Source organism: Eleutherodactylus coqui, chromosome 6 (assembly GCF_035609145.1).
Source record: "Eleutherodactylus coqui strain aEleCoq1 chromosome 6, aEleCoq1.hap1, whole genome shotgun sequence".
In the NCBI taxonomy this organism is placed as follows: domain Eukaryota; kingdom Metazoa; phylum Chordata; class Amphibia; order Anura; family Eleutherodactylidae; genus Eleutherodactylus; species Eleutherodactylus coqui.
The window spans coordinates 115,851,784-115,878,462 of record NC_089842.1 but is presented as its reverse complement, the minus strand read 5'-3'; the positions used below and the strand labels follow the sequence as shown (position 1 = coordinate 115,878,462).

General features: G+C 44.1%; 1 protein-coding gene across 1 annotated transcript; it reads right to left on the bottom strand.

Annotated features, from left to right (window-relative positions):
• On the bottom strand, nucleotides 1-26,500 carry LOC136631431 (indolethylamine N-methyltransferase-like). The gene is made up of 3 exons (XM_066605719.1): nucleotides 26,373-26,500; nucleotides 7,154-7,361; nucleotides 1-1,333 (listed from the first exon to the last, which is right to left on the bottom strand). The coding sequence occupies exons 2-3, from the start codon at nucleotides 7,357-7,359 to the stop codon at nucleotides 904-906; spliced, it is 636 nt and encodes a 211-aa protein (XP_066461816.1). The 5' UTR covers nucleotides 7,360-7,361; nucleotides 26,373-26,500; the 3' UTR covers nucleotides 1-903.
• Between the last annotated feature and the right edge of the window lie 179 nt (nucleotides 26,501-26,679).

Sequence of the window (26,679 nt, the reverse complement as noted above, 5' to 3'; positions counted from 1 at the left end):
TTTTTCTGTACCGTGGATGTGTGAGAAAATGCCGGCAAGCGAGCCGTTGCACATGTGCAGTAGCGTTTTTTGGGATTTTTTTAAAAATTTTCCTTCGAACTACTGCTTTCCTGCGGAATACACGGCCTATCTGCAATTTCAACCGCAGGTGAGCCGCGGAGCGGACGGCTTCCATTGACTTCAATGGAAGCTGTCCATTCAGGAACCGCAGCAAAATGGAGCATGGTGCAATTTTTTTTTTATCCGCGAGCGGAAACCGCAATTGATTTCTACTCATGGGCATGAAGCATTGTTTTACCATAGCATGCTATGTAGACTTATTGCTGCAGAATCTGGAGCAGAATGCTATCTCCGAATTCTGCAGCAAAAATCCACCCGTGAACATTGAGCCTCACACTGTTAACAGTGCAGTGTTGGGTTCTGCCCCTCCCACAGAATCATTTTTGTTTCACCCCCTTTCCTCTTACACACATGTATTTTAGTGTCCTATTATGTGTTGCCAATGGCTGAATGGACAGCAGCCTTTTTTGGCATTCCTGTACAACACTTAAACGGGGACAACTCAGGTATGGGAACCTAATTTCTCTAAATGGGCATAACATCTTAGTTGTGTGGCTGTGGTGTCATGTCGCTTAGGTTAACATTGGTTGGGGTGGGTTTCATGTAGATTATATTTTAAGCATAATATATGTGGTGACCACCTGATTCTAAGCACATTTAGGAAATCTATTTGTCTATTGATTTTGATTAGCATTGTAAAGATTGATAGGTAGCAATTTTACAGATTTTAGGAGCCAGTGTGCAAATCTTATTTTTTTCAATTTATAAATGCTATTAATGATTTTGTTGAAAGAAGTTGTTAATCTTTTGAACCAAAAAATTGCAAATCCCAATTTGCCAGCTTTAAGTCTTTTTCACCTTCTGGGCTACCATGCAGACCATATTTTTATAATCAACTAGATCATTTTCTTTTGATGTGGGCATGATCACCTCTTTCACAATGACAAAGCCAGTGCTAGTCAGCACCTTTTTTACAAACTTTTCATTTACTGTCAGGGTAGAAAATTTGTGGTCGCCCACCCGATAACAGGTCATATCGAGTGCAAGAATAAGGACCATGTGTCCTCCAATTTTTAGCGAAGATGTGAAGATTTTCAGGTTGTTCTTGAAATCCTCCTTAGTTTTACAGATGACGTTGAATAGGAAAACTGTAAGGAAGCAATCCACTTCAGGGATGGCCACTAATTTTGTAGAATTGCTGTCAAGTAGATCATACTTGAAGACCTCTTTAACTGCTGTTCTTGTTTGCTCTTCCTTTTCCTCCCATCCATCCCTAAAAAGAATTTGAAGTTAATAATTATGGAAAATGGCTCAAAAGTTTCATGCATTGACCAATCCTAGCTAATTGATATCCAATAAAATTGTAATTACACTATTGAGTTTTCTGTTATCTCCAAAAGAAATGGGAGTTTGAAATCTGGACTTTCTGTATATCCTATTGTGAATCTGTCTTGCCACACACACTGCTGTGGCCCTACTGAAAGCAGTGGGTTGCAGGCAACGCCCGCAGTGATGATTTTCAGAGAAGGACTTGAAATATAAACCCTTCCCAGAAATTCATCCATAGCTGTAAAAAAAAGGTAAAACTAAAAATTATACTCACCTAGAAGAGCTCTCCGGCATGTTAGTCTTCTTCTGTGTTTTGTAGGCCGGGGACTGAAAAATCCCTGCCCCCAGAAAGCACTGGTCTCATTGGCTGAGCCATTGAATGACAGCTGAGCGCTGAATATGATTGGTCACAGCGCTCAACCAAGCACAGGCAGCACTTAGCCATTCATTAAATTCATGAATTCATTGAATTCATGCCGCAGCTGTGAAAGCTGTAGCAGAGGATTCCTTCATCCCTGCGGTCCAGCTATCACAGCTGTGGCAGAAGTCTGTGATGTACTCTCTATGTTATCAATGGGGCTGGCGCTGTTGCCACCAGTCCCGTTAAAAGCGCAGAGCGATATCGCAGATTTTTTTCTCTGTCCTGCGAGGCTTGAGAGTAAAAATCGCAAATGAGTATGAAACCATTGAAAATCATTGGTTTCATAATCATCGCTCTCACATCGCAAGAAAAAAAAAAATCGCTAGTGGATAGGCACCCTAACAGGTAGAGGCCTGAGAATGAGTAGACTCACAGCAGCCAACAGCGTTTAGCCACATACTCCTAAGCAGGTGAGCAGCAGAAAAAGGCTGTAACAGAGGTCTGCCTTCTACAAGTCTTGATTGGTCTAATTGTTTTAAGTATTGAAGTAAAGATCAGCTGTTCTGGTGGTCACTGTGAATGCGAAAATATAGGAGTCGAAGCAGAAGTATATAGCTCTTACCCCTGTGTAGAAGCCAGCATTGGTAATTGTAGGCACAGTTTCCATTAAAATCAATGAGAGCTGTACCTGCGATTACCAGTGCCAGCCATTACTCAGGGGTTGGAGTTAGCTGCCTACATTGTGTACCCTGTGTTTCAAACTCCACATTTCAAAAGCCATAACTTTTTTATTTTTTCATTGACATGGCTACATGAGGGCTGTTTTTTTGCATGGGAAGTTTAATTCTATTACTGGTACCATTTTTGCATACATAAAATGTATTGTATAACTTTATTATTTTTTTAGGGGACCAGGAGAAAATCCACCTCAATTCTGCCATCGTTCTTTGTGGGGGAGTTTTTAAGTATAAATCATGCAGTATAAATGACATAACCATTTAGGAGGGTAAGTGTGATTATGATAATACTAAAATTATATATTTTTAAAGTTTTTCCATTTTTGCTCAATAAAACCCCTTTTTTGGAAACATTTTTTGATCGCTGCATTCAAAGTCCCATAACTTTATTATTTTTCTATCAACAGAGCTAGCTCTGTGAGGGATTGTTTTTTGTTTATCAAGCTGTAGTTTTTATAGGTAAATGTTGGGGTACATATGGCTGTTTTGATAACTCTTGTTTTTTCTTGTTCATTTAGTCTCTCAAAAAATGCAATATTTGTGCTTTTTTAAAAAAAAGTGTTTCCTTTACAGAATAGGAAGCGTGCTTGATTTTTGTACAGATGCAATGATACTAAATGTGAGTTTTTAAATTCTTTAAAACATTGAGGGAAAGGTGCACCAAAAAGTTGTTTTTTTAAACTTTTTTTCTTTTTTTTACTATTTTTACAACCCTCCATGATTACATGGTGAAGGGCCAATGATGTCACAGAGAGAGCGCCCTCCATCTGTAAACACTTTACATGCTGCAATCAACATTAATCACAGCATGTAAGGGGTTAACAAAAGGGATCAGTGTTCTCTCCAATTTCCACTGTTGGAGCTGTTGGTCATCTGTCAGTGACAGCTGGCTACTACTGTAACAGGCACAGACTCAATTTCTGAGCTCATGACTTCCATAGGATGTAAGTTTACATCCATTTGTGCAACTCAAAATGACAGCAGGCCTGGGGGTTTATCTGATTGTCAGGAATGCCAAGCTTTGAATCGACCATTAATGACCTACTCTGAAATTAAATGAAGTGATCAGTGAGCAATGTGAGATTTTTCGCTCAGTACCCTGTTGGGTCCTGCTTTTACATGGGACAACTATTGGTCAAAATTTCTTATTTAAGTTATTGTTCAGCTGATAGTCCATGTAAAAGTATTCTTATCCTCAGGGCTATGCAGTGAGCTATTTGTAGACAAACTTCCCGTGTGTGCGAGTTGTGCCTGAGATGTTTACGCTCAACTCGCATCGGACAGCATATGGAAATCTGTCTGTGTGCTGTCCGATTTACACAGACAAAGCACCTAGACATGCATTAGCATGTTCGATTTGTGGTCTGTGATATAGACAGGAATACGATATGCAATTATTTTTTTCATGAGGACCGTCAGTCTGTGTTAAAAAAACAACGCCAAACTGTTTAGCCTCGTAGTCTATCATGGAGCTGTGTACTGCCCATGAAAAAACATAGGCGAGTAATGGCAAACCTTTTAGAGACCGAGTGCCCAAACTGCAACCCACAACTCACTTATTTATCGCAAAGTGCCAACATGTCAGGGGGCCGGGCTTATCACAATGTATGATTTTACCCTCATCATTCCAAAAAAGACAGCGTCGCTTCGAAATAGACAGCATGCAGAGTTTGACTGCTTTTTGGATACGGAAATGCTGCAGGATATCCTCAGCGGAATTTCTGTAGAAAATTCTGCAGCATTTCCGCATCCAAAAAGCAGTCAAAATCTGCACCCGGTCTATTTTGAAATAGCCCTGCCATCCCACAGCAGCCCCCAGTGTAATAGCGACACCCCACAGCAGCCCCCAGTGTAATAACGACACCCCACAGCGGCCCCCAGTGTGACAGCGACACCCCACAGCGGCCCCCAGTGTGACAGCGACACCCCACAGCGGCCCCCAGTGTGACAGCGACACCCCACAGCGGCCCCCAGTGTTACAGCGACACCCCACAGCGGCCCCCAGTGTAATAGTGATACCCTACAGTGGCCCCAGTGGTAATCGTCACATCCCACAGCTGCCCCAGTGGTAATCGTGACATCCCACAGCGGCCACCAGTGTGACAGCGACACCCCGCAGTGGCCCCCAGTATAATAGCAACATCCCTTAACGGACCTCAGTGTAATAGCGACACCGCTCAGCGGCCCCCAGTGTAATAGCAGCACCCCACAGCGGCCCTAGTAGTAACAGTGACACCCCACAGCGGCCCCAGTGGTAATAGTGACACCCCACAACGGCCCCAGTGGTAATAGTGACACCCCACAGCGGCCCCAGTGGTAATAGTGACACCCCAGAGTAGCCCCAGTGGTAATAGTGACACCCCACAGCGGCCCCCGAGTGTAATAGTGACACCCCACAGCGGCCCCCCATGTAATAGCGACAAGCGACACCTCACAGTGCCCCCAGTGTAATAGTGACATCCCATAGCGGCCTCCCCTCCCTCCCTCACAGTTGTGGTGTGCTCTGTGCTGTCCTCCTGCGCCTCAGCCTCTGCTGCCGCAGCTCCCAGGGTCAGTGCTGTCCTCTGTCCTGGCGCTCCCAGCCTTGCCACTGTCCTGTATGCGGGGCCGCTGGGCAGGCGCGGCACAGATAGCGCAGAATCTCTCAGCCTCGCTGGCGCCTCCAGCCTCGGGCCCCCCACTCTCAGCTCAAAAGCTGGGGGGCATGAATCAGTGGATTGACAGGTGTATTATGTTGCCACCCCTTACTTCCGGTGGCGACATAATACACCAGTAACGAGGAGACGTCGGGTAAGGAGGATCCCGGCTGCACACTAACGTCACAGTGTACGCTGGGATCGGCCCCGCTAGCAGTGCAGCTGAGTGAATGCCGGCAGGGGAGCCGCGGCCCCTGCGGCTATTCACCAGTGGTGAGCAGCTGATGGCAGTGCGTGCCAGTAGGGAGGGCTCTGCATGCCGCCTCTGGCATGCGTGCCATTGGTTCGCCACACTGACATAGGCTATCGTCTGTCTTTCATGAACTAGCCAAAAACTTTGAATTGACAGAAATTTAACAAGTGAACAACAATGTTAAAGTACACAAACATCTTTCATTTGATAAGAACTTGCTGTAGTTAGTATTTGGAGCATCTATTTGGATGATAGTTATCCTGTGTAAAATCACTTACACTGTCTATACAATCTGTGTGTGCAGATCTGAAGTGAATTTGGTCTCCAAACGTCAGAGCAAGCTTTAGATTGGAAAACAAAATTCCAAATGATCAGTTGAGCAAGCAGGGCGTTTCAGAACTTTAGTATGAAAATATTCAAATTTCTAAGGCGCAGCACTGTCTTGAAAAGAAAACTATTATTTTCTAAACTTTGTCTTGACATTTGGAGAACAGGTATACTTCAGATCAGTAAAAAAAAATAATCAGGGTAGAACTATGAAATTTAGGTCAGGCAAATAAACCATAAACGTTGAAGTGAAAAATAAGTATTATTTGTCTAAAAGAAGAAATTGAAAAAGTCAAAGAAGTAAAAGCAACCCCTGGTAATTTTTCAGGCATTTATGATGGAAACTCAACAGAGCCTAAGTGTATAAGTACAGTATAATTAGACTCTACCACCTTTATCTGCATCATAGGAAATATAGGAGGCATTAGATAAGTTATTTCAGAATAAGAATAAAAAGTAACCAAGATAATAGAAAATAAATAAACGGCATATTCACTAAACCCCGTGTATACAAGGCATATACAAGAGCATCTACATTATAGTCTAATAACAGCCTATACTGCACTGTATACGCAAAAAGATGCTGGAGTGCTCGTTTGAAAGAAGAAAAGGCTTGTCAGGTTGTGCTGCTGTGACCTGTTGGTCTACAGGTTTCCAGGAGCACACCTTCACAGGTGTGGAATAATTATACTTGCTGGGTGTGGTGTTCTCCAGCCAGCCAATCTCCCCTACTCTGCTGCATATATACATCAGTTCCTCTGGAAGAAGAAGCTAGTATCCCTTCACTCTAGGGATTGGTTTCCTTGTCTGGTGTGTAGGTGTGTGTAGGTGTGAACATTGTCATGTTCAGTGTCTGTGCCAGGGGCCAGACATCAAGTGTGAACAGGCATGTTCAGTGTATATCTGTGTGAACAGTGATGTGTTCTGTGGCTCTGAGCAGGTGGCTAGACATTATGTACGAATAGTCCTGTTCTGTGATGCAGATATCCCCAGTGTGTTGATGTGAACTGTGTCCTGTCCTGCTTTAGTTAGTTTTCCCCCCCAGGGCCATAGGTTCCAGTGTGGGGCTATCCTTATCGGGACCATTCCCCTGCATGCAGGCAGGTGTCTCATTAAAGTAGGGACCTGCCAGACGAGTACCCATTTGCAGTTCTGCAGTTTACTTTAGGAAGAAAACTTGACAAGGCTGTTGCACTGAGCTGCTAATGTATGTGTAGATCTGCCTGTGATCAATTTGGGTCTGCACAACTTATATCATGGAGAATTGTAATCGTCCCATGTCCCCATATTACTACTGGACCATATAGGGGACATAACAATCTCCTGTAACAGGGAACTATTGACCAGAATAATCATATTTACTGTACTGCTTTCATGGGAGTGAGAATATTTAGTGTTTATAAATTGCATTGCACCCAAGTTCCAACTTTATATAAATAAGCTCACATACTCGTTGCCCTCCAGTTGACTAAGGAATTTTGCAGCAAATGACCAATCTGTGGCTTCATCACCATTCTCCACCCATTGATTGAAGTGCTTGACACTGGCATCTGTGAACTCAATAACATAAATCTCTTTGAAGTATTTGCTGGCTGAAAAAAGTGGATAGATGATCCCCCCAACGCTTGATGCAAGCATACGTTTTCCTTTCACCATTCCTGTAGAAAAGAGAAGAAAGCAAGAATTGAGCAACAGAGAATGAATCAGTGGTTGCATGACATTGGATGGGAAGAGCACAGAGATTTTAGCCGCTATACTACTATCACGTGTGGTGTAGGAAGTTGGAGGTCAACCATTTCATGACTAGGGGGGGGGGGGGGGTTGATGAGCAGAACAATACTTTATATTCTGCAATATTGAATTGTGAAGGTAATTTTTATTTTGCTTCTTGATTTATCTTTTTTTTTTTTGCAGGACACATAGACCATTCTTACATATTGAGTGAACATCTCTTGTTTAGTATGTCTTATGTAATGATAAATGGGCAGAAACTGAAAAAATATACTTTTTCTCATTATTTTTATGTTCTTTTAAGTAGTTGGTTTAATATGCAATATTTCAACCAGAAATTAATTCTCAAAATATGCTCTGCAAAGTAATGCATATATGTGTACATTGTCTAACATGTAATGCTAAAGTAGGAGACAAAGCCTAGATTTTAGTTTGAGTCTCTCTCCAGAGGTTTTGCAGGTAAGGAAAATGTATTTTACACAAATGGCACACAAATCTGGACATAGATGTATGCCATGATTTGCACTTAGATTTTGAAGGCTGACAATCTATAATATAGTTGGTTGCAGTCACATCCCCTACGAATGTATGAATCTTTATATTCATTGTGCATGTATTTTCAATATATTCATTGGATTTAATCTGGTTCCATCCAGGAGCATCTATGACAGGACCCCTAGACGGAATGAGTTTATGGAAATCTGAACAGTGTCTTACTTCTCAGCAATAGTCATCGTCTTGACATGTAAACCTATCAACATATTAAGGCCTTTGTCAGACGGGCGTTTTTTCGCGCGATTTGCGGATCGCATGACGGATGCGCATCCGCAAATCGCGTGACCGGTGCCCGAAAATCTGCTCCTAGCCGCGTTTCAATAGAAACGGGCCGGAGCTGTCCAGCGCATTGCATTCAATGGAGCCGGCAATACAGCGGCTCCATTGAAAGCAATGCGCTGCGGGCGAGCCCGGGACGAATTGTCGGGAAGGGCTTAAATATATAAGCCCTTCCCTGCAATTCATCCAGAAAAGTGTTAAAATAAAAAAATATATACATACTCACCTGCTCCCGGCAGCCGGAGTTCCCCGCGGCCGGCCTGCAGTGGGTGTGAAGGGGGTGTGAGTCAGACCTGCCCCCTGATTGGCTCAGCGCTGAGCCAATCAGGGGGCAGGTCTGACTCACACCCCCTTCACACCCACTGCAGGCCGGCCGCGCGGAACTCCGGCTGCCGGGAGCAGGTGAGTATGTATATTTTTTTTATTTTAACACTTTTCTGGATGAATTGCAAGGAAGGTCTTATATATTTAAGCCCTTCCCGACAATTCATCCCGCGCACGCCGGCAGCCCATTGCTTTCAATGGAGCCGCTGTATTGCCGGCTCCATTGAATTCAATGGGCAAACATCGTTCTTCTCTGCCACAGCTGTTACAGCTGTGGCAGAGAAGAATGATTTATCTTCTATATGTTCTCAATGGGGTCGGCGCTGCTGCCGCCGGCCCCATTAAGCGCATATAGAGAAGAGAACAGGAATCGCAGATCGCAGATAGGTGCGATCTGCGATTTCTGTTCTATAATTTATCAGACAAGCGCATAGAAAGCGCTCATGTGTCAGATACCATTGCAAAGCAATGGTTTTAAAAAATCGCCGGACGCATGCACAAATCGCGCAAAAAAACGCCCATCTGACTAAGGCCTAAGGTTGTAAATGGGCAAGTGCAATTTTGGACAGTGAAAACTGACATATTTTTGTGTTATTATTGCAATTTTAAGATGTTTGCTATGAGTTTTCATGATTATTAACATGCAGTTTAAAGACATTTTACAGTTTTTCATTCAAGTTTTTCACTTCTATGCACTTCCTGGTTCTTTTTTTCATGTGGTCCCTATAGTAACATGCATTAAAAATGGATTGGTCTTGCATGGCATGTACATATAATCTATTTTTCAAACACTCCCCAAGAATATAATGGGTGATTCTAGAATAAAAATTGTACAAAATAGGACTTGCAATAATTTATCAAATTTTGGCTATCGACCCAAATTGAATGGGTGATTATCCTGTTCAAGTTTTGTCCATTTTTGAATCAGACAGTACTTGAGAGAGAAAACGGCCCATGTGATTGCAGCCTAAAGATTATGATTTCATATCCATCATCTCTACACAAACAAAAAAGTCTTATTAAAATATGATAATTAATCATGATAAAAATCATATATTGTCAATTATATACTAAGATTAATTATACAGCATCACACTATCTATATATATAAAGACGAAAGCCCTCACTGACTCACTGACTGACTGACTGACTCACTCACTCACTGACTGACTCGCCAAAAATTCTCCAACTTCCCGATGTCGTAGAAACATGAATTTTGGCGCAAGCATAGATTATCTCCAAAATATGAAAAGTAATTGGGTCCCAACTCGATTATTCAATTCTAGCGCAAAAGAATTAGCGTCGAAATTTAACGTACATAATCTAAATCTCTCACTTCCCAATGTCATAGAAACTTAAAATTTGGCACGGGCATTGAAAATGTCATAAATAGAAAAAGATAATAGGTCCCAACTCGATTATTCAATTCTATGCGCAAAAGAATTAGCGTTGAAATTTTACGTACGGAATCTAATTCTCTCACTTCCCGGTGTCATAGAAACTCGAAATTTGGCAGGAGCATTGATTATGTCATAAATACGAAGAACTAATGGGTCCCAACTCGATTATTCAATTCTATGCACAAAAGAATTGGCATCCAGATTTTACGTACGGAATGTAATTTTCTCACTTTCCGGTGTCATAGAAACGTGAAATTTGGCAGGAGCATTAACCATGTCATAAATAGGAAAAGCTAATGGGTCCCAACTCGATTATTCAATTCTATGCGCAAAAGAATTAGCGTCCAAATTTTACGTATGGAATGTAATTTTCTCACTTTCCGGTGTCATAGAAACGTGAAATTTGGCACGAGCGTTGATTATGTCATAAATAGGAAAAGCTAATGGGTCCCAACTTGATTATTCAATTCTATGCGCAAAAGAATTAGTGTCCAAATTTTACGTACGGAATCTAATTCTCTCACTTTCCGGTGTCATAGAAACGTGAAATTTGGCAGGAGCATTAACCATGTCATAAATAGGAAAAGCTAATGGGTCCCAACTCGATTATTCAATTCTATGCGCAAAAGAATTGGCATCCAAATTTTACGTGCGGAATGTAATTTTCTCACTTTCCGGTGTCATAGAAACGTGAAATTTGGCACGAGCGTTGATTATGTCATAAATAGGAAAAGCTAATGGGAACCAACTTGATTATTCAATTCTATGCGCAAAAGAATTAGTGTCCAAATTTTACGTACGGAATCTAATTCTCTCACTTTCCGGTGTCATAGAAATGTGAAATTTGACAGGAGCATTAACTATGTCATAAATAGGAAAAGCTAATGGGTCCCAAGTCGATTATTCAATTCTATGCGCAAAAGAATTAGCGTCCAAATTGTACGTGCGGAATGTAATTTTTTCACATAGAAACTTAAAATTTGGCACGGTCATTGAATATGTCATTAATAGAAAAAGCTAATGGGTCCTAACTCGATTATTCAATTCTATGCGCAAAAGAATTGGCGTCAAAATTTTACGTATGGAATGTAATTTTCTCACTTTCCGGTGTCATAAAAACGTGAAATTTGGCACGAGCGTTGATTATGTCATAAATAGGAAAAGCTAATGGGTCCCAACTTGATTATTCAATTCTATGCGCAAAAGAATTAGCGTCCACATTTTACGTATGGAATCTAATTCTCTCTCTGACCTGATGTCATTTTACATAAAGGAAACGTCGCATGGTTACCTCCCCGTGGTGTTTCCTGGGTAACGCAGAGAACTATGCAAAATGGCGAACATATGTTTCTCCGGTATCTCTAAAGTAACCACAACTTCATAAGATTTTCTGTGTGAAGACCAGATAAACACCAGTACCAAATTAACTTGGGCAAAGCCGGGTATATCAGCTAGTATCTATATATATATATATATAAAGCCGAAAACCCTCACTGATTCACTCACTCACTCACTGACTCGCCAAAAGTTCTCCAACTTCCCGATGTCGTAGAAACATGACATTTGGCAGAAGCATATATTATCTCCAAAATAGGAAAAGTAATTGGGTTTCAACTCGATTATTCAATTCTAGCGCAAAAGAATTGGCGTCAAAATTTAACGTAAATAATCTAAATCTCTCACTTCTCAATGTCATAGAAACGTGAAATTTGGCACGAGCATTGATTATGTCATAAATAGGAAAAGTTAATGGGTCCCAGCTCGATTATTCAATTCTATGCGCAAAAGAATTAGCGTCCAAATTTTACGTGCGGAATGTATTTTTCTCACTTTCAGGTGTCATAAAAACGTGAAATTTGGCACGAGCATTGATTATGTCATAAATAGTAAAAGCGAATGGATCCCAACTCGATTATTCAATTCTAGCGCAAAAGAATTGGCGTCGACATTTTACGTGCGGAATGTAATTTTTTCACTTTCCGGTGTCATAGAAACAGGAAATTTGGCATGAGCATTGACTATGTCATAAATAGGAAAAGCTAATGGGTCCCAACTCGATTATTCAATTCTATGCGCAAAAGAATTAGCGTCCAAATTTTACGTGCGGAATGTAATTTCTTCACTTTCCGGTGTCATAGAAACAGGAAATTTGGCACGAGCATTGATTATGTCATAAATAGTAAAAGCTAATGGGTCCCAACTAGAGATGAGCGAACACCAAAATGTTCGGGTGTTCGTTATTCGTAACGAACTTCCCGTGATGCTCGAGGGTTCGTTTCGAACAACGAACCCCATTGAAGTCAATGGGCGACCAGAACATTTTTGTATTTCGCCGATGCTCGCTAAGGTTTTCATGTGTGAAAATCTGGGCAATTCAGGAAAGTGATGGGAATGACACAGTGACGGATAGGGCAGGCGAGGGGCTACATGTTGGGCTGCATCCTAAGTTCACAGGTCCCACTATTAAGCCACAATAGCGGCAAGAGTGGGCCCCCCCCCCCTCCCAACAACTTTTACTTCTGAAAAGCGCTCATTAGCATGGCATACCTTTGCTAAGCACCACACTACCTCCAACAAAGCACAATCACTGCCTGCATGACACTCTACTGCCACTTCTCCTGAGTTACATGCTGCCCAACCGCACCCCCTCCCCCCCACAGCGCACACCAAACTGTCCCTGCGCAGCCTTCAGCTGCCCTCATGCCACACCACCCTCATGTCTATTTAGAAGTGCGTCTGCCACGACGAGGGACCGCAGGCACACACTGCACAGGGTTGGCACGGCTAGGTAGCGACCCTCTTTAATAGGGGCGGGGCGATAGCCCACAATGCTGTACAGAAGCAATGAGAAATAGAATCCTGTGCCACCGCCATCAGGAGCTGCACACGTGGGCATAGCAATGGGGAACCTATGTGCCACACACTATTCATTCTGTCAAGGTGTCTGCATGCCCCAGTCAGACTGGTTATATGCACCTTAACAGTAACCGCGTTGGTGGTAATGTGGTGGTGACTGCGGACCTAGTACCACGGTTGTATTTTGTTGGTTTTCGGAATGTGGCCAGGATTAAGTGGGCCGTGGCGGGGGGATGGTGGGGGGGCTCTCTTGTAGTGTCGGTAAAGGTGAAATTCTTGGACTGCCGCCAGACGAACCAATGCAAAGGCATTTGCCAACAATGTTTTCCCTGTTGGAGGAGGAGGGGGATGTTTTTGAGGCACTACGTGTCCTCTCCACGTGTCCGTTCCATGTAAGCAATAGTAGCACTCAAGACAGGCCCCAGTAACAATTCTGAAGCAGCAGTATAGCGGGAGCGCAGTCTTCGTTCCATGTAAGCAATAGTAGCACTCAAGACAGGCCCCAGTAACAATTCTGAAGCAGCAGTATAGCGGGAGCGCAGTCTTCGTTCCATGTAAGCAATAGTAGCACTCAAGACAGGCCCCAGTAACAATTCTGAAGCAGCAGTATAGCGGGAGCGCAGTCTTCGTTCCATGTAAGCAATAGTAGCACTCAAGACAGGCCCCAGTAACAATTCTGAAGCAGCAGTATAGTGGGAGCGCAGTCTTCGTTCCATTTCAGTAGCCTTAGTATAGCCAAGGCACAAGTGACATTTATGTAGCTAAACTGTAGGCCAACCCCACACACCTTTCTGTACCATGAGTGCAGGCGAAGAACATAGAAATTACTATGATTACACTGTAGGTGAGGGCCCCAAAAAATTGGTGTACCAACAGTACTAATGTACCTCAGTAAAAATTGGCCATGCCCAACCAAGATGGCAGGTGAATCGCTTTGGTTAATGTGGCTTAAGTGGTAACTAGGCCTGGAGGCAGCCCAGTGTAACGAAAAATTGGTTCAAGTTAAAGTTCCAACGCTTTTAAGCTAATTGAAACTTATAAAAATTGTTCTGAAAAATTATTTGAGTGAGCCTTGTGGCCCTAAGAAAAATTGCCCGTTCAGCGTGATTACGTGAGGTTTCAGGAGGAGGAGCAGGAGGAGGAGGAGGAGGAATATTAGACACAGATTGATGAAGCACAAATGTCCCCGTTTTGGATGGTGAGAGAGAACGTAGCTTCCATCCGCGGGTGCAGCCTACGTATTGCTTACGTATCGCTGCTGTCCGCTGGTGGAGAACAGAAGTCTGGCGAAATCCAGCCTTTGTTCATCTTGATGAGTGTTAGCCTGTCGGCACTGTCGGTTGACAAGCGGCTACGCTTATCGGTGATGATTCCCCCAGCCGCACTAAACACCCTCTCCGACAAGACGCTAGCCGCAGGACAAGCAAGCACCTCAAGGGCATACAGGGCTAGTTCAGGCCACGTGTCCAGCTTCGACACCCAGTAGTTGTAGGGGGCAGAGGCGTCACCAAGGATGGTCGTGCGATCCGCTACGTACTCCCTCACCATCCTTTTACAGTGCTCCCGCCGACTCAGCCGTGACTGGGGAGCGGTGACACAGTCTTGGTGGGGAGCCATAAAGCTGGCCAGGCCCTTAAAGACTGTTGCACTGCCTGGGATGTACATGCTGCTCGATCTACGCACATCCCCTGCTACCTTGCCCTCGGTACTGCGCCTTCTGCCACTAGCGCTGTCGGCTGGGAATTTTACCATCAGCTTGTCCGCAAGGGTCCTGTGGTATAGCAACACTCTCGAACCCCTTTCCTCTTCGGGAATCAGAGTGGGCAGGTTCTCCTTATACCGTGGATCGAGCAGTGTGTACACCCAGTAATCCGTTGTGGCCAGAATGCGTGCAACGCGAGGGTCACGAGAAAGGCATCCTAACATGAAGTCAGCCATGTGTGCCAGGGTACCTGTACGCAACACATGGCTGTCTTCACTAGGAAGATCACTATCAGGATCCTCCTCCTCCTCCTCCTCCTCCTCCTCAGGCCATACACGCTGAAAGGATGACAGGCAATCAGCCGGTGTACCGTCAGCAGCGGGCCAAGCTGTCTCTTCCCCCTCCTCCTCATCCTCCTCATGCTCCTCCTCCTCCTCCTGTACGCGCTGAGAAATAGACAGGAGGGTGCCCTGACTATCCAGCGGCATACTGTCTTCCCCCGCCCCCGTTTCCGAGCGCAAAGCAGCTGCCTTTATGGTTTGCAGGGAATTTCTCAAGATGCATAGCAGAGGAATGGTGACGCTAATGATTGTAGCATCGCCGCTCACCACCTGGGTAGACTCCTCAAAATTACCAAGGACATGGCAGATGTCTGCCAACCAGGCCCACTCTTCTGAAAGGAATTGAGGAGGCTGACTCCCACTGCGCCGCCCATGTTGGAGTTGGTATTCGACTATAGCTCTACGCTGTTCATAGAGCCTGGCCAACATGTGGAGCGTAGAGTTCCACCGTGTGGGCACGTCGCACAGCAGTCGGTGCACTGGCAGCTTAAAGTGATGTTGCAGGGTGCGCAGGGTGGCAGCGTCCGTGTGGGACTTGCGGAAATGTGCGCAGAGCCGGCGCGCCTTTACGAGCAGGTCTGACAAGCGTGGGTAGCTTTTCAGAAACCGCTGAACCACCAAATTAAAGACGTGGGCCAGGCATGGCACGTGCGTGAGGCTGCCGAGCTGCAGAGCCGCCACCAGGTTACGGCCGTTGTCACACACGACCATGCCCGGTTGGAGGCTCAGCGGCGCAAGCCAGCGGTCGGTCTGCTGTGTCAGACCCTGCAGCAGTTCGTGGGCCGTGTGCCTCTTATCGCCTAAGCTGAGTAGTTTCAGCACGGCCTGCTGACGCTTGCCCACCGCTGTGCTGCCACACCGCGCGACACCGACTGCTGGCGACATGCTGCTGCTAACACATCTTGATTGTGAGACAGAGGAGGAGGAGGAGGAGGAGGGTGCTTTAGTGGAGGAAGCATACACCTCCGCAGAAACCACCACCGAGCTGGGGCCCGCAATTCTGGGGGTGGGTAGGACGTGAGCGGTCCCAGGCTCTGACTCTGTCCCAGCCTCCACTAAATTCACCCAATGTGCCGTCAGGGAGATGTAGTGGCCCTGCCCGCCTGTGCTTGTCCACGTGTCCGTAGTTAAGTGGACCGTGGCAGTAACCGCGTTGGTGAGGGCGCGCACAATGTTGCGGGAGACGTGGTCGTGCAGGGCTGGGACGGCACATCGGGAAAAGTAGTGGCGACTGGGAACTGAGTAGCGCGGGGCCGCCGCCTCCATGATACTTTTGAAGGACTCCGTTTCCACAACCCTATACGGCAGCATCTCAAGGCTGATGAATTTTGCGATGCGGACGGTTAACGTTTGAGCGTGCGGGTGCGTGGCGGCGTACTTGCGCTTGCGCTCGAACACTTGCGCAAGCGACGGCTGAACGGTGCGCTGAACTACACTGCTGGATGGGGCCGAGGACAGCGGAGATGAGGGTGTGGGTGCAGGCCATGAGGCGGTAGTGCCTGTGTCCTGAGAGGGGGGTTGCATCTCAGTGGCAGGTTGGGGCACAGGGGGAGAGGCAGGGGTGCAAACCGGAGGCGGTGAACGGCCTTTGTCCCACCTTGCGGGGTGCTTGGCCATCATATGTCTGCGCATGGTGGTGGTGGTGAGGCTGTTGGTGTTGGCTCCCCGGCTGAGCTTTGCGCGACAAAGGTTGCACACCACTGTTCGTCGGTCGTCAGGCGTCTCTGTGAAAAACTGCCAGACCTTAGAGCACCTCGGCCTCCGCAGGGTGGCATGGCGCGAGGGGGCGCTTTGGGAAACACTTGGTGGATTATTCGGTCTGGCCCTGCCTCTACCCCTGGCCACTGCACTGCCTCTTGCAACCTGCCCTGCTGATGCCCTTGACTCCCCCTCTGAAGACCTGTCCTCCTGAGTAAGCGTTGCACACCAGGTGGGGTCAGTCACCTCATCGTCCTGCTGCTCTTCCTCCGAATCCTCTGTGCGCTGCTCCCTGGGACTTACTGCCCTTACTACTACCTCACTGCAAGACAACTGTGTCTGATCGTCATCGTCCTCCTCACCCACAGAAAGTTGTTGAGACAGTTGGCGGAAGTCCCCAGCCTCTTCCCCCGGACCCCGGGAACTTTCGAATGGTTGGGCATCACTGACGATAAACTCCTCTGGTGGGAGAGGAACCGCTGCTGCCCAATCTAAGCAGGGGCCCGAGAACAGTTCCTGGGAGTGTTCCCGCTCCTGAGCAGGTGTCATTGTAGTGGAGTGAGGAGGCTGGGAGGAAGGAGGAGCAGCAGACAGAGGATTCGGATTGGCAGCAGTGGACGGCGCAGAACTGCGGGTAGACGATAGGTTGCTCGAAGCACTTTCTGCCATCCAGGACAGGACCTGCTCACACTGCTCATTTTCTAATAACCGTCTCCCGCGTGGACCCATTAATTGGGCGATGAATGTGGGGACGCCAGAAACGTGCCTCTCTCCTAATCGCGCAGCAGACAGCTGCGACACACCTGGATCAGGAGCTTGGCCTGTGCCCACACCCTCACTTGGCCCTCCGCGTCCTCGGCCACGTCCACGTCCACGTCCTCTAGGCTTACCCCTACCCCTCAGCATGCTGTATTACCAGTGATTAGATTTCCCAGGCAGGAAATAAATTGGCGCAAGACTGCAGGCCAAATATAATTTTTGCCCTTTTTGGAAAACGAAAGGCCCCACTGCCTCTAGTGAATGAATTATCTAAGTTTAATAACTGTGCTGTGTCCCTGCTTATGTGTCACAGAACGTGAGGGTAGCAGAGTTATTAACTGTGGCAGAGCAGGTATTTTTTTTCCCAATTAAGGAAAGCAAATGGCGAACCCAGCAGTAAAGCGTAGCTGGCTGCGTATGATTTAGCAATGTTTTTCACGCAGCTCACACGTCTCCACAGGCGTAAGGACGGACACAGGCTGGACAAATAGATTTCTTTTCAGTTTTTTCCCACCAACAGGCAGCACTGCGTATATTCAATGAACCTGCGAAGTTTAATAACTGCGCTGTGTCCCTGCTTATGTGTCACAGAACGTGAGGGTAGCAGAGTTATTAACTGTGGCAGAGCAGGTATTTTTTTTCCCAATTAAGGAAAGCAAATGGCGAACCCAGCAGTAAAGCGTAGCTGGCTGCGTATGATTTAGCAATGTTTTTCACGCAGCTCACACGTCTCCACAGGCGTAAGGACGGACACAGGCTGGACAAATAGATTTCTTTTCAGTTTTTTCCCACCAACAGGCAGCACTGCGTATATTCAATGAACCTGCGAAGTTTAATAACTGCGCTGTGTCCCTGCTTATGTGTCACAGAACGTGAGGGTAGCAGAGTTATTAACTGTGGCAGAGCAGGTATTTTTTTTCCCAATTAAGGAAAGCAAATGGCGAACCCAGCAGTAAAGCGTAGCTGGCTGCGTATGATTTAGCAATGTTTTTCACGCAGCTCACACGTCTCCACAGGCGTAAGGACGGACACAGGCTGGACAAATAGATTTCTTTTCAGTTTTTTCCCACCAACAGGCAGCACTGCGTATATTCAATGAACCTGCGAAGTTTAATAACTGCGCTGTGTCCCTGCTTATGTGTCACAGAACGTGAGGGTAGCAGAGTTATTAACTGTGGCAGAGCAGGTATTTTTTTTCCCAATTAAGGAAAGCAAATGGCGAACCCAGCAGTAAAGCGTAGCTGGCTGCGTATGATTTAGCAATGTTTTTCACGCAGCTCACACGTCTCCACAGGCGTAAGGACGGACACAGGCTGGACAAATAGATTTCTTTTCAGTTTTTTCCCACCAACAGGCAGCACTGCGTATATTCAATGAACCTGCGAAGTTTAATAACTGCGCTGTGTCCCTGCTTATGTGTCACAGAACGTGAGGGTAGCAGAGTTATTAACTGTGGCAGAGCAGGTATTTTTTTTCCCAATTAAGGAAAGCAAATGGCGAACCCAGCAGTAAAGCGTAGCTGGCTGCGTATGATTTAGCAATGTTTTTCACGCAGCTCACACGTCTCCACAGGCGTAAGGACGGACACAGGCTGGACAAATAGATTTCTTTTCAGTTTTTTCCCACCAACAGGCAGCACTGCGTATATTCAATGAACCTGCGAAGTTTAATAACTGCGCTGTGTCCCTGCTTATGTGTCACAGAACGTGAGGGTAGCAGAGTTATTATAACTCTTGGAGAGCAGGTATTTTTTTTCCCAATTAAGGAAAGCAAATGGCGAACCCAGCAGTAAAGCGTAGCTGGCTGCGTATGATTTAGCAATGTTTTTCACGCAGCTCACACGTCTCCACAGGCGTAAGGACGGACACAGGCTGGACAAATAGATTTCTTTTCAGTTTTTTCCCACCAACAGGCAGCACTGCGTATATTCAATGAACCTGCGAAGTTTAATAACTGCGCTGTGTCCCTGCTTATGTGTCACAGAACGTGAGGGTAGCAGAGTTATTAACTGTGGCAGAGCAGGTATTTTTTTTCCCAATTAAGGAAAGCAAATGGCGAACCCAGCAGTAAAGCGTGGCTGGCTGCGTATGATTTAGCAATGTTTTTCACGCAGCTCACACGTCTCCACAGGCGTAAGGACGGACACAGGCTGGACAAATAGATTTCTTTTCAGTTTTTTCCCACCAACAGGCAGCACTGCGTATATTCAATGAACCTGCGAAGTTTAATAACTGCGCTGTGTCCCTGCTTATGTGTCACAGAACGTGAGGGTAGCAGAGTTATTATAACTCTTGGAGAGCAGGTATTTTTTTTCCCAATTAAGGAAAGCAAATGGCGAACCCAGCAGTAAAGCGTAGCTGGCTGCGTATGATTTAGCAATGTTTTTCACGCAGCTCACACGTCTCCACAGGCGTAAGGACGGACACAGGCTGGACAAATAGATTTCTTTTCAGTTTTTTCCCACCAACAGGCAGCACTGCGTATATTCAATGAACCTGCGAAGTTTAATAACTGCGCTGTGTCCCTGCTTATGTGTCACAGAACGTGAGGGTAGCAGAGTTATTATAACTCTTGGAGAGCAGGTATTTTTTTTCCCAATTAAGGAAAGCAAATGGCGAACCCAGCAGTAAAGCGTAGCTGGCTGCGTATGATTTAGCAATGTTTTTCACGCAGCTCACACGTCTCCACAGGCGTAAGGACGGACACAGGCTGGACAAATAGATTTCTTTTCAGTTTTTTCCCACCAACAGGCAGCACTGCGTATATTCAATGAACCTGCGAAGTTTAATAACTGCGCTGTGTCCCTGCTTATGTGTCACAGAACGTGAGGGTAGCAGAGTTATTATAACTCTTGGAGAGCAGGTATTTTTTTTCCCAATTAAGGAAAGCAAATGGCGAACCCAGCAGTAAAGCGTAGCTGGCTGCGTATGATTTAGCAATGTTTTTCACGCAGCTCACACGTCTCCACCGCCCGTAAGGACGGACACAGGCTGGACAAATAGATTTCTTTTCAGTTTTTTCCCACCAACAGGCAGCACTGCGTATATTCTATGAATAATAACTGTGTTGTGGCCCTGCCTATACAATTCTTTCCCTGCAGTATCAATGGAGGGTGGAATGCTCTGCAGAGGCGATTTTGAGAAGCCCAAAAAAAATGCAGCACAGCCAACAGCAGCCTGGACAGTACTGCACACGGATAAATATGGCCCTAGAAAGGACCGTTGAGGTTCTTGAAGGCTACACTCACTCCTAACACTCTCCCTGCCTATGCAGCACTTCTGTCCCTAATGCCAGGTGCAACGCTCTGCAGAGCCGATTTTGAGAAGAAAAAAAAATCCCACTGCTAACAGCAGCCAACACACAGCTATCAGTGGCCCTAATAAGGACCTTTGGGGGTCTTGAAGCCTACACTAACTACCAATTCTTTCCCTACAGCAGCTCCGGTACAAACAGCACTGTCCCTCATCTAACTCACACCGCATCTGAGGCGAGCCGCGGGAGGGGCCGACTTTTATATTAGGCGAACACCTGATCTCGCCAGCCACTCACAGCAGGGGGGTGGTATAGGGCTTAAACGTTGCAGGGGGAAGTTGTAATGCCTTCCCTGTCTTTCAATTGGCCAGAAAAGCGCGCTAACGTCTCAGGGAAGGAAGTGAAAGTAACCAGAACACCGCATGGTGTTCGTCACGAATAACGAACATCCCGAACACCCTAATATTCGCACGAATATCAAGCTCGGACGAACGCGTTCGCTCATCTCTAGTCCCAACTCCATTATTCAATTCTTTGCGCAAAAGAATTAGCGTGCAAATTTTACGTACGGAATATAATTTTCTCACTTTCTGGTGTCATAGAAATGTGAAATTTGGCACGAGCAATGATTATGTCATAAATAGGAAAAGCGAATGGGTCCCAACTCCATAATTCAATTCTAGCGCAAAAGTATTCGCGTGGACATTTTACGTGCGGAATGTAATTTTTTCACTTTCCGGTGTCATAGAAACGGGAAATTTGGCACGAGCATCGATGATGTCATAAATAGGAAAAGCTAATGGGTCCCAACTCGATTATTCAATTCTATGCGCAAAAGAATTAGCGTCCAAATTTTACGTTCATAATCTAAATCTCTCACTTCCCAATGTCATGGAAACATGACATTTGGCACGAGCATTGATTATGTCATAATTATGAAAAAGTAATGGGCCCCAACTCGAATATTTAATTCTATGCGCAAAAGAATTAGCGTCCAAATTTTACGTACGGAATTTAATTTTCTCACTTTCTGGTGTCATAGAAACGTGAAATTTGGCAGGAGCATTGATTATGTCATAAATAGGAAAAGTTCATAGGTCCCAAGTCGAGTATTCAATTCTAGCGCAAAAGAATTGGCATCAAAATTTTACGTGCGGAGTGTAATTTTTTCACTTTCCGGTGTCATAGAAACGGGAAATTTGGCACGAGCATTGATTATGTCATAAATAGGAAAAGCTAATGGGTCCCAACTCGATTATTCAATTCTAAGCGCAAAAGAAGTAGCGTCCAAATTTTTCGTACGGAATCTAATTCTCTCACTTCCCGATGTCATTTTATATAAAGGAAACGTTGCATGGTTGCCTCCACGTGGTGTTTCCTGAGTAACACAGAGAACCGTGCAAAATGGTGAACATATGTTTTTCCTCAGTATCTCTAAAGTAACCACGACTTCATAAGATTTTCCGTGTGAACACCAGATAAACACCAGTACCAAGTTAACTCGGGCGAAGCCGGGTATATCAGCTAGTCTATATATATAAAGACAAAAACCCTCACTGACTCACTCACTGACTGACTCGCCAAAAGTTCTCCAACTTCCCGATGCCGTAGAAACATGAATTTTGGCACAAGCATAGATTATCTCCAAAATAGAAAAAGTAATTGGGTTTCAACTCGATTATTCAATTCTAGCGCAAAAGAATTGGCGTCAAAATTTAACGTAAATAATCTAAATCTCTCACTTCTCAATGTCATAGAAACGTGAAATTTGGCACGAGCATTGATTATGTCATAAATAGGAAAAGTTAATGGGTCCCAGCTCGATTATTCAATTCTATGCGCAAAAGAATTAGCGTCCAAATTTTACGTGCGGAATGTATTTTTCTCACTTTCAGGTGTCATAAAAACGTGAAATTTGGCACGAGCATTGATTATGTCATAAATAGTAAAAGCGAATGGATCCCAACTCGATTATTCAATTCTAGCGCAAAAGAATTGGCGTCGACATTTTACGTGCGGAATGTAATTTTTTCACTTTCCGGTGTCATAGAAACAGGAAATTTGGCATGAGCATTGACTATGTCATAAATAGGAAAAGCTAATGGGTCCCAACTCGATTATTCAATTCTATGCGCAAAAGAATTAGCGTCCAAATTTTACGTGCGGAATGTAAATTCTTCACTTTCCGGTGTCATAGAAACAGGAAATTTGGCACGAGCATTGATTATGTCATAAATAGTAAAAGCTAATGGGTCCCAACTCCATTATTCAATTCTTTGCGCAAAAGAATTAGCGTGCAAATTTTATGTACGGAATATAATTTTCTCACTTTCTGGTGTCATGGAAATGTGAAATTTGGCACGAGCAATGATTATGTCCTAAATAGGAAAAGCGAATGGGCCCCAACTCCATAATTCAATTCTAGCGCAAAAGTATTCGCGTGGACATTTTACGTGCGGAATGTAATTTTTTCACTTTCCGGTGTCATAGAAACGGGAAATTTGGCACGAGCATCGATGATGTCATAAATAGGAAAAGCTAATGGGTCCCAACTCGATTATTCAATTCTATGCGCAAAAGAATTAGCGTCCAAATTTTACGTACGGAATGTAATTTTATCACTTTCCGGTATCATAGAAACTTGAAATTTAGCACAAGCATTGATTATGTCATAAATAGGAAAAGCAAATGGGTCCCAACTCGATTATCCAATTCTATGCGCAAAAGAATTAGCTTCCAAATTTTACGTTCATAATCTAAATCTCTCATTTCCCAATGTCATGGAAACATGACATTTGGCACGAGCATTGATTATGTCATAATTATGAAAAAGTAATGGGCCCCAACTCGAATATTTAATTCTATGCGCAAAAGAATTAGCGTCCAAATTTTACGTACGGAATTTAATTTTCTCACTTTCTGGTGTCATAGAAACGTGAAATTTGGCAGGAGCATTGATTATGTCATAAATAGGAAAAGTTCATAGGTCCCAAGTCGAGTATTCAATTCTAGCGCAAAAGAATTGGCGTCAAAATTTTACGTGCGGAGTGTAATTTTTTCACTTTCCGGTGTCATAGAAACGGGAAATTTGGCACGAGCATTGATTATGTCATAAATAGGAAAAGCTAATGGGTCCCAACTCGATTATTCAATTCTAAGCGCAAAAGAAGTAGCGTCCAAATTTTTCGTACGGAATCTAATTCTCTCACTTCCCGATGTCATTTTATATAAAGGAAACGTTGCATGGTTGCCTCCACGTGGTGTTTCCTGAGTAACACAGAGAACCGTGCAAAATGGTGAACATATGTTTTTCCTCAGTATCTCTAAAGTAACCACGACTTCATAAGATTTTCCGTGTGAACACCAGATAAACACCAGTACCAAGTTAACTCGGGCGAAGCCGGGTATATCAGCTAGTCTATATATATAAAGACAAAAACCCTCACTGACTCACTCACTGACTGACTCGCCAAAAGTTCTCCAACTTCCCGATGCCGTAGAAACATGAATTTTGGCACAAGCATAGATTATCTCCAAAATAGAAAAAGTAATTGGGTCCCAACTCGATTATTCAATTCTAGCGCAAAAGAATTGGTGCCGAAATTTTACGTACGGAATGTATTTTTCTCACTTTTCGGTGTCATAGAAACGTGAAATTTGGCACAAGCATTGATTATGTCATAAATAGGAAAAGTTAATGGGTCTCACCTTGATTGTTCAATTCTGAGCGCAAAAGAATTAGCATCCACATTTTACATAGGAAATCTAATTCTCTCACTTCCCAATGTCATAGAAACTTGAAATTTGGCACGAGCATTGATTATGTTATAAATAGGAAAAGCTAATGGGTCCCAACTTGATTATTCAATTCTAGCGCAAAAGAAGTAGCGTCCAAATTTTACGTACGGAATCTAATTCTCTCACTTCCCGAAGTCATAGAAACTTGAAATTTAGCACGGGTATTGATTGTGTCATAAATATGAAAAGTTAATGGGTCCCAACTCTATTATACAATTCTAAGCACAAAAGAATTAGCGCCAAAATATTACGTACATAATCTAAATCTCTCACTTCCCAATGTCATAGAAACATGAAATTTGCCATAAGCATTGAATATGTCATAAATAGGAAACGTTAATGGGTCCCAACTCAATTATTCAATTCTTGCGCAAAAGAACTAGCGTCCAAATTTTACATACAGAATCTAATTCTCTAATTTCCTGGTGTCATAAAAACATGAAATTTGGAACTGGCATTGATAATGTCATAAATAGGAAAAGTTAATGGGTCTCACCTTGATTGTTCAATTCTGAGCGCAAAAGAATTAGCATCCACATTTTACATAGGAAATCTAATTCTCTCACTTCCCAATGTCATAGAAACTTGAAATTTGGCACGGGCATTGATTATGTCATAAATTGGAAAAGTTAATGGGTCCAAACTCGATTATTCAATTCTAAGTGCAAAAGAATTAGCGTCCAAATTTTATGTATGGAATCTAATTCTCTCACATCCTGATGTCATTTTATATAAAGGAAACGTTGCATGGTTACCTCCCGTGGTGTTTCCTGGGTAACGCAGAGAACTGCAAAATGGTGAACATATGTTTTTCCTCGGTATCTCTAAAGTAACCACGACTTCATAAGCGGTGTGAACAGCAGAACACCAGTACCAAATTAACTCGGGCGAAGCCGGGTATATCAGCTAGTACTTAAATAAATGGAGACAATAAATCAGAATCCTATTAAAATAAGTTTGTTCATGTCATAGGACGTAGCACCTCAATGACCAGCAATACTGAAAAATACAAAGCAGCCTCCTTATACTCAAAAATCTGAAGAATCCGTCTGTAATGATTAAAACAGAGACCAATGTGACAGTCAAGACATGTGGAAAGCCAGGATTAATTTTGTTTGTCCCTAGTCACACACTGTACATTATCTGTCTAGCCGTGGGCACCCACCACTTATCACTGGCTAAGCCCTACCCATGATGCACCGTGAAAAAAGCTCCATCATGCAGTCACAGGGGATTTGAAAGTGCCCTCTTGCCTCTCCCATAATAGACTTGACATCCATGGATATGTTGAAATTCTGATATATTGAACAATCTGATGATATAATTATACACTTGAATATCAGTGTATTTATTGATGACCTTTGGGATTTTTGTTTTTATGGGGATTTTGTAAGTCTAAGTGCCATAAGATGCTAATAGGCTTCCTTTCAATATAAGTTCCAGCCTTTCCCTCAACGGTTACATAAAAATGCATCTTAAAGATGCACCCCTTCAAAGTAGCATAACAAACCTCCTAAAAACCTTCCTATGGCTTTCCACTTAAGCCTATTATGTACACTTTCAGCCCCGCACCTCCTGCACTACCCCCACCCTTTTTGTGTCCTTAAAACTGTATGTCACATGTTATGCTCACATTCCTGTGTTCCTCCTTGCTCTACCTCCTGTCCCCGTACCTTGTGTATCATCCTACTCCCTCTGTTTCCAAATAATTGAACACCACATGTAACTCTTGTAATTTTTGTAAATGTCATATTGTTTGTGTTCCCTAAGAACCTCGAAAGCACTGTGGAATAAGTTAGCAATAACAATAATAAATTATTATTATTATAGAGTTCACAAGATGAGAATACAACTTCTACACCATCTCTTGGTACCCCCTGCTGTATGCGCTGTAATTCACTAGACTCTAAAAAAAACAATCTACTATCATTATGACTATGTCCCATCGCTCACACGCTTTTTGGTTATACAGACCTGAAGAAAACACTTAATGTAGTTGATTCATGGGCTCACACATGGTTTCTTGTATGATGCTGACATCTCCATGAGAAAAGTGAGTCTCCACAAATTCTTTGAAATTCAGCTCTGCAGCGTGATAATCCTTACAGGTGGTGTAAAACATTGTCACTGGTTTATGTCCTGTGAAAAGATTCTGGAATTTCTTCCTTATTAACCATCAGGGGGAATGTATTGAATCTTATGACTCCAGTCATTTATGGTATATCAGGTGGTTTCTGACTGATATGTGATTGGAGACATGCTGGGCAAATACTTTATGTTG